At 64.3% G+C, this 7,024-nt stretch overlaps 1 protein-coding gene across 1 annotated transcript in view; it reads left to right on the top strand.

The window, feature by feature from the left end:
* The first annotated feature begins 6,186 nt into the window (after positions 1-6,186).
* Positions 6,187-7,024, top strand: part of SEMA4A (semaphorin 4A) — a 5,211-nt gene continuing 4,373 nt past the window's right edge. The window contains exon 1 of the mRNA XM_019473161.1: positions 6,187-6,326. Coding sequence (XP_019328706.1) covers positions 6,188-6,326 — 139 coding nt within the window. The 5' untranslated portion in view covers position 6,187. The remainder of the gene's footprint in view (positions 6,327-7,024) is intronic.

The following is a 7,024-nucleotide window of genomic DNA, read 5'->3' as shown; positions in this document are numbered from 1 at the left end:
GTGCAGAACCTGAGTGAGCCCCTGAGTGCAGGTTTGCTTCTACCATGGGGATGGCCCCGGCACCCCGCCAAGGGGACTCCCCTGCCCCCCCCAGGGCCGTGCCAGGCACTGGAGCGAGGCGGGAGGAGATGCTGGGGAGAAGGAGAGAGCTGTAAAGCTGGTGTGTAATCGGCTTTACCGGGCACAGAGCTGGGGAGCCGCGATGTGAGGGAGCGCAGGCAGGCGGCCGGGGCACAGGCACAACCAGGTAAGTGCCCGGGGTGCCCATCCTGGGGGTACCCCTCCGCCCCAGTGCTCGGATGCCTGGGTCCCCCCAGCCGCACGGGGTCACATCGCCCTGGACTTGGGTGCAAGCAGGGCTGAGCCTCGTGAGGGCAGGGGGTGCCAAGGGGTCTCCGGGGCATCACTTCCACCTTCCAGCTTTGGGCTGGCTTATGGGGACCCAGCGAGGTACCCATCTCCCCTCCCAGGAGAGGAGGTTACAGTGGGGGATCCCAGAGGTAGGTGCTTGCAGGGTGGCAGGGGACACACTGGCTCCAGTGCCACCCCCTCCCTGTGCCCCATTTGCCCCCTGTCTCTCTGCCAGCTCAGGGATGCCAGTGCCACAGCGCCGGGACAGGTACCCTGCACAGCCAGCAATGCCAAGGAGCTGCAGTGTGTCCCCTCCGTGCTGCGTCTGGCCCCCGAGGTGGGAATCCAGCCTGACCCCGAGCCCTGCATGGCTGGGCCCCAAAAGTCATGAGGTTGGGCCCAAAATAGCAGGTTATTGAATGGCGGGGGGAAGCCAACAGCGCTGCTGGGACCTCGTGCTCCTGCCCAGCCATGCCACGGGGAGAAATTAGGTCATGAGGCAAGGGGAAATGTCACAGGTCCTCCCCATGCTCCCCCTCGGGACCCAGGTGTCCTGGCACGGCAGGGCTGGGTCACACTGGTGAAGGGCTGAGCTGGCGGCATTGCTCCATGTCCCTTCGCCATCCTCGGTGCCCCACGGCTCACACAACCTGTGGGGTCCCTGCAAGGCCTCATGGAGACCTTGCTCAGCCCCTGGGGACCTTGCACAGCCCCATGGGTACCATACGCATCCCATGTGGACCTTGCACAGCCCCGTGTAGATCTTGCATGGCCCCATGGGGACCCTACATAGCCCCATGGGGACCATGTACAGCCCATGGGGACCTTGCACAGCCCTGTGGGGACCTTGCGCAGCCCACGTGGACGTTGCAGAGCCCATGGGGAGCATGTATGGCCCATGGGGACCTCACACAGCCGATGGGGACCACGCACAAGAGTGCCTGTGACAGAAGTGCAGCCCCGCTCCAGACGAAGCACCAAGTCAGGTCAGTCCCGCAGGACTGAGGCAGGCTCTGGGCTCTCCCGGGAGGCTGGCAAGAGGGAAACGGGAGCCCAGAGCAGGGGGCCATGACCCGGCCTCGCTCACTTGTGCACTGAGTGTCAGGGTTTCCATGGAGGCACCCTGGGGTGCATGGCTGGGTGGGAGCAGCAAGGTTTGAGCACGGCAAACAAACACAGGGGGGCACACGCTGGGGACCATCAGGCTTTTCGGGGGAAAAAAAAATCTAGCACAAGGAGCCTTGGAACAATCACTGGAATGGGGTAGAGCCAGGACTGACCCCAACCTCTAGCAGCCGCTGGGGTTTACTGAGCTGGGGCATGGCTGAGTGGGTGCTGGGGGCCCCCGCGAGCCCCACGCGGGCCCCTTCCAGGCCCCTGCATGCCCGGGGGGATTAAGGTCAGGCCACCCCGCTAATCCCAAGGGTGGTTTAAGATGTGAGCATGGACCCGCTGTCACACACCCCCCCCCAGGGTTGCACCCCAAGGTGCTGCACATTGCCCCCTCAGGGCACCCCTGGGGGGACCAGGCAGGGGTGGGGAGCTGCAGCTCAACCCTTGGGGTGGGAGGGGGCCAGGGCAGCTCTGCCTCCCTGCAGCAGGCTTCGGCTAAGCCTCCAGTGCCAGCGGGCCGGCAGGCACGAGGCACAAGCTCCTTACGACTCCCAGGCAAAGGGTCCCGACCTCCTGAGCCCCATGGGAAGCGGGGCAGCAGAAAGAGGGGAGCAGCTGAGAGGGCACTCAGGTCCGCTCCCCAGCCCTGGGCAGGGCAGGTACCCCCAGTGTGGGGTGGAAAGGGGCCCCTGGATGGGCCCGTTTCTGGCTTTGCTGCTTTTGAGGGTGTTGATACTGGCACCCCAGCTTGTGCAAAGCAGCAGGGCTGGCACCTTTCCTGGGTGCCTCATGCATGCTTGTGCAATTGCAAGCTGGGGACAAAGCGACTCACCTGAGGTCATGCAGGGAAGGCGGTTGCAGAGGGAGGAAGCAGCGATGGCGGGGGATCCTGTTTTGGGGCTCGGGGCACCCAGCTCCCACACGGAGGGCAGGTTCCAAAGGAGAAGTGGGATCTGCTGGCGCCAGTTGGGCCAGGCTTCCCCACAAGGGAAGTTTCGAGGGGGGGAGTGCCGTCAACCATAATTGGGTGCTGTGGGTGCTGTGGCAGTGTGGGGATACATGTGGCCTGCTTGGGACCAGATCCTGGCAGCTGCTGGTGGTGCGACAGCTCAACCCTGAACCCCCTCCTGGGACCCCCCCAAAGCCAAGCAGTGCCAGAGCCAGCACAGCTCATCTGGGACGGATGAGTGGCAACGGGGGGGGGCTGAGACAGGGATGCAGAGGTGGGGGTGCAAGGATGCTGTGTGGATATGGGGGTGCAGTTTTGGGGGTGCAGGGATGGGGGTGCAGGGATGCGGTGTAGATTTGGGGATGCAGGGATGGAGTATGGATATGGGGGTGCAGAGATGGGGTGCAGGGACGCAGCACGGATACAGGGATGCAGAGCTGGGGGTGCATGGACGTGGTGTGAATGGGGGGGAGCAAAGATGGAGTGAAGTGACACGATGTAGTTATGGGGGCACAGCAATGTGTCAAGAGAGGCGTTGGATGGGACACACGTGGGTGCACCATTGTGTGCATGTGGGTGCACGGGGGTGTCTGTGCCTGTGTGTCTGTCCACATGTGCGGGGGTGGGGGTGGGGGGGTGGGATGTGTGTGCATGTGTGTGCACGTTCATGTGTGTGTGCATGTGTGTGCAGGTCTGTGCGTGTCAGCGTGCATGCCGGTGTGCGCCCATCCGTGCCTATGCATGAGCGCAGGGTGCGCAGCCGTGCGTCCATCTGTCGAGCTTGTCCGTGTGTCCGTGTGTGGCTGCGTGGGGGGGTGAGGCCAGCCGGAGCCGGCCGAGGTAAGCCGTAGCCATGGCGACAGGAGCGGGATCCGGTGGCCCCGCAGGGATGCTGGTCCCGCCAGGCCTCCCCGGCCGCCCGGGCGCGGGTGCTGCCACAGGTCGGTACCACCGCAGCGGGACCGGAACGGGGCTGGGGACGGGCTGGGGATGCCTCCTCGGGGGGCGTGAGGCAGAGCCGGGGCTGGAGGCAGTCGCCATAGTGGGGATGGGCTTTGGGGACCCCCAGACAGCTCCGATGCTGCCAGGCAGTGACAAAGGGGCTGTGGTCCCAACCTCAGGGAGACCTTCCCTGCATCTCCCACCTTGCATTCTTGCCTTTGCATGCCTCCCATATCCCCCTTTCTTCTTCCCGTATCTCCTTTGCATCCCTCCATGTCCCCTCTACCCTCCAACTCCCTCCTGTGCATCCTCCTAGCTCTTTCTTGCACTACCCCACATCTGTCCCCACTCTTTGCATCCTGCCCTTTGCATTTCCCACCTCTTGAATCCCTCCCCTATCTCCCCCCGCACCCCCCAGATTCCTCCCCTGCATCCTCACATATCCTTACTGCATCCCCCTCCTCCCTTGCTTTCCATCTCCCCTACACCCCCTCCTGCTCCAGGTCTGGGGGGGATCAAAGGAGCCTCCCCCAGTCTGAGCCAGGCTGTCCCAGCCCCTGACTTCTGCCTGGGTGTTGGAAGCATCCCTGCATTCCCCATGCCACAGGGATGCTCCTGGGGGGCAGGACACGGGCAGGGGTTTGGGGTCAAGCAGCAGAGAAGGACCACACTCTTCCCTGCTGCAGGGGGATCCCAGTTCTCAGCCACTCGGGAAACTGAGGCATGGGGAAAGTCTCGGCAGCCAAGAGATGGCAGTGCTGATGTGGCCACCAGCTTCACGACTGCCCTGTGCCACCGTGTCTCACCTTGCTGAGCACATTGGGCTGGGTCTGGCTCTGTCCCGGGGCAGGTTAAACAGCTCTTTGCAGGGAGGATGTGTGTTTATTGGCAGCATAATATTCCTCAGCTTGGAGGTAATCTGGAGAGTGGGTGGGACAGGGGACCAAGTCCCATGGAGCCACAGCCGTGGTGAACCCGAAAGCACCAGGGAGAACGAAACCACCCCAATGTTGAGAGGCCCTTAGTGACACTCGCTTCCACTTGCCAAATCCTACGCAGGGAGGCTGTAATGCCCCCTCCCCCGCCATGTCCCCAGACCACTTTGGCCAGGGGACCCAGAAAGGAGGAGGGACAGGGCTGTGATGGAGCTTTGGCTCCCCATGCCACTGGAGCAGCCTTGAGGCTGCTCTCGCTTCACACCTTGTATCAGAGCTGGCTCACACCAGAGGCACGCTCTCTGGGGGCTTTCCCCAGCCCTGCCACCGTCCCCCTGAGCCTTCAGCCTCGCTGAGGAGCCTCCGCTCCCTTTCCCATCCCTCCTCCCCCTCTGCTGGCCCCGGTGGCTCCAGCCCAGGGCAGAACAATGCGACCGGTCCAAGCCTCCGTGCGGCCCCGTTTCTCAGCCAACCCTTCGCCAAGTGGGAAATCCGGGGCAGAGTAACCTAGTTTCTGTGCTTACAAGGAGCTTTCTGTCTTGGCCAAGCAAGGTGGTGGGGAGAGCGCTGCCCTCCTGGGGCTTGGTGTCCTGGCAGATGGTGGCACCGGGGGAGGCAGGTAAGGAGGCCCCGGCAGGGCAGGATGCTCCTCAGCCTTGTCTGGAGCGGGATATTGGGGTACCTCAGATGTGGCTATGGTGTTGGGGGGACCCCAGGGCTTTGGCTTCGGTGGGTTTCTTGCCCACAGCCATCCCAGAGCAGCCTGGGGTGGAGGATGGAGCCTGCAAGGGAGCCTGGCTGCCAGGACAGCTATGGGCTGTTTATGGGGGGGCGATGTTCAGCCTCATGGGACTGTTTGTGGGGGCGATGCTCGGCCCCAGGGGGCTGTTTGTGGGTGAGATGCTCAGACCCGCTGTCGTTCCTCACAGTCAGCAGGAGAAATGTTGCTTTGCTCTCAGCCCAGAGATTTCCCCAAAGCTGGGAAGGGAACCCAGGCATCCGGGCGTGCCATTCCCCCCCACATCACTCCCTGGGCACGCCAGTCAGAGGAGCAGAGCACCCCGGCTCCCATCCCAGCTCCCTCCGCCAGGCTTCGCTGCCTTCCCCGCGGGGATGCAATGCAGGCGAGGCAGGAGCAGGCGCCTGCTGCCCCAACCTGCTGAGGCTCGTCCTCTTCCAGCAGGACTTTCTGGTTCCTGCAGTCCCCGGCGGGGCCACGCTGGGCTGGGCTGGGCCGCAGTGAGCCCTGCCACGAGCCGGGCTGGGAGCCTGGCAGCGCGGCTGGACCTTGGCTGGGCCCTGGGCATGGGCCCGCAAGGGTCTTCTGGCCGCAGCCCCCTGCGGCCAGGCGCCTGCCGGGTGCCGATGCTCCAGGGGCGGAGGTGAGCCAGCTCTGTCCTCGCCTGCCGGAGAGGTAATGCCGCTCGCTGGGGACACGGTGGCTGCCCGCAAGGGGTCCTGGGGACCACACAGTTCTCAAGACATTGCTGTTTCCCCATTACTTCTGGCAAGAGCTGCAAAAAGAGCTGCAAGAGGCGAGTGTCCCGTCCCCCCCCTAATTTTGTGGACCCTCTAGCCACTGATGGAGCTGCACGGAGGAATCCCTGATGGGGACGGGCACTGTGGGGCTCTGTGGGGGCAAAGGCAGGAGCATCTGGACACCCTTGTGCCAGGGGGGTCCCAGTGCAGGGAGCCCAGCAGGGCACGGGGACGTCTCCGCCTGTGCCGGGGTGGCAGTGGGAAGCTCTCACCCATACTCGCCACGGGCCACGAACAGCTTGAAGCGCCGGGGCCCCGGGGCCCCCCCGCACCGGGTGCTGGCTTCCCCCCTCTCATTTCCGCATGGTGACATACAGCCCGGGCGGCGCTTGCCCTAACCCTCACCCTTCACGCAGGGATGGTGCCAGGACCCTTGAGGGGTGCATCCCTGCTGTCCCCCGCCATGCCCACAGCCGCCCTCCGCCTGCTCTGTGGTGTGGTGATGCCGGCTGCCATGCTCTGCGTCGAGCCCCTGCCCCGCGTCGCCTTCCTCAGTGGTGAGTACAGCACTGAGAGAGTAAAAAGGGCTGGGGAGGGGATGGGGACGAGCTGGGTTGCAGGGGGACAATGTTGACTTGGGAGAGCGTCCGTCCCCAGGGTTGAGCATCCAGCATCAGGGACCCACGGGCTGTTCTCCATCACAGCCTCCCCGTCTCGTTATTCCTCTCAGCCCTGCACAGGGCTGGGGCAGTGGGACGGCGGCTACGGGGCTGGGGACGGGTGCGGGTGGCAGCAGGGCAATGCAAAGGGCTACGGGGCCACTGCGGGGACAGATGTAATGAGGCTGGTTGGCACCCAAACACTTTGGGAGTGGGAGCTGGGTGCACCCCAGGGTGTAAGCTCTAGCAGAGCGATTTTGGCACCCACTTGACACCCAGGGATCTGCTCGGGGCCACCTTGGATGGAGGAAAAAGCTGCCTCCTCGGCGGGACAGGGCCTGCATGTCCGGCCAAATGGCAGGTGGCAAGAAAGGGGTTTGGCGGTGCTGTGGGATGGTGGCGTTCGGGCAGGCAGGAGCGGTCTGTGCCCACACCCCCCACCCCTGCCACTTCCCCTTCCCCATGCAGCCATTCCGAGAACTGCAAAATCTCCCTTTTCTTTTTCCCTGTTTCGGTGGCTGGCAGGGGCAAACAAGAAGCCTGCAGCCCCCAGCTGTGCTTGAGGGCGCCGCGGGGGCTTGTAACACACCCCCCCC

This window comes from Aptenodytes forsteri, unplaced genomic scaffold (genome assembly GCF_000699145.1).
Source record: "Aptenodytes forsteri isolate BGI_AS27 unplaced genomic scaffold, ASM69914v1 Scaffold230, whole genome shotgun sequence".
Taxonomy (NCBI): Eukaryota; Metazoa; Chordata; class Aves; order Sphenisciformes; family Spheniscidae; genus Aptenodytes; species Aptenodytes forsteri.
The sequence above is the reverse complement of the archived record's forward strand: the minus strand, read 5'-3'. Positions and strand labels throughout refer to the sequence as shown.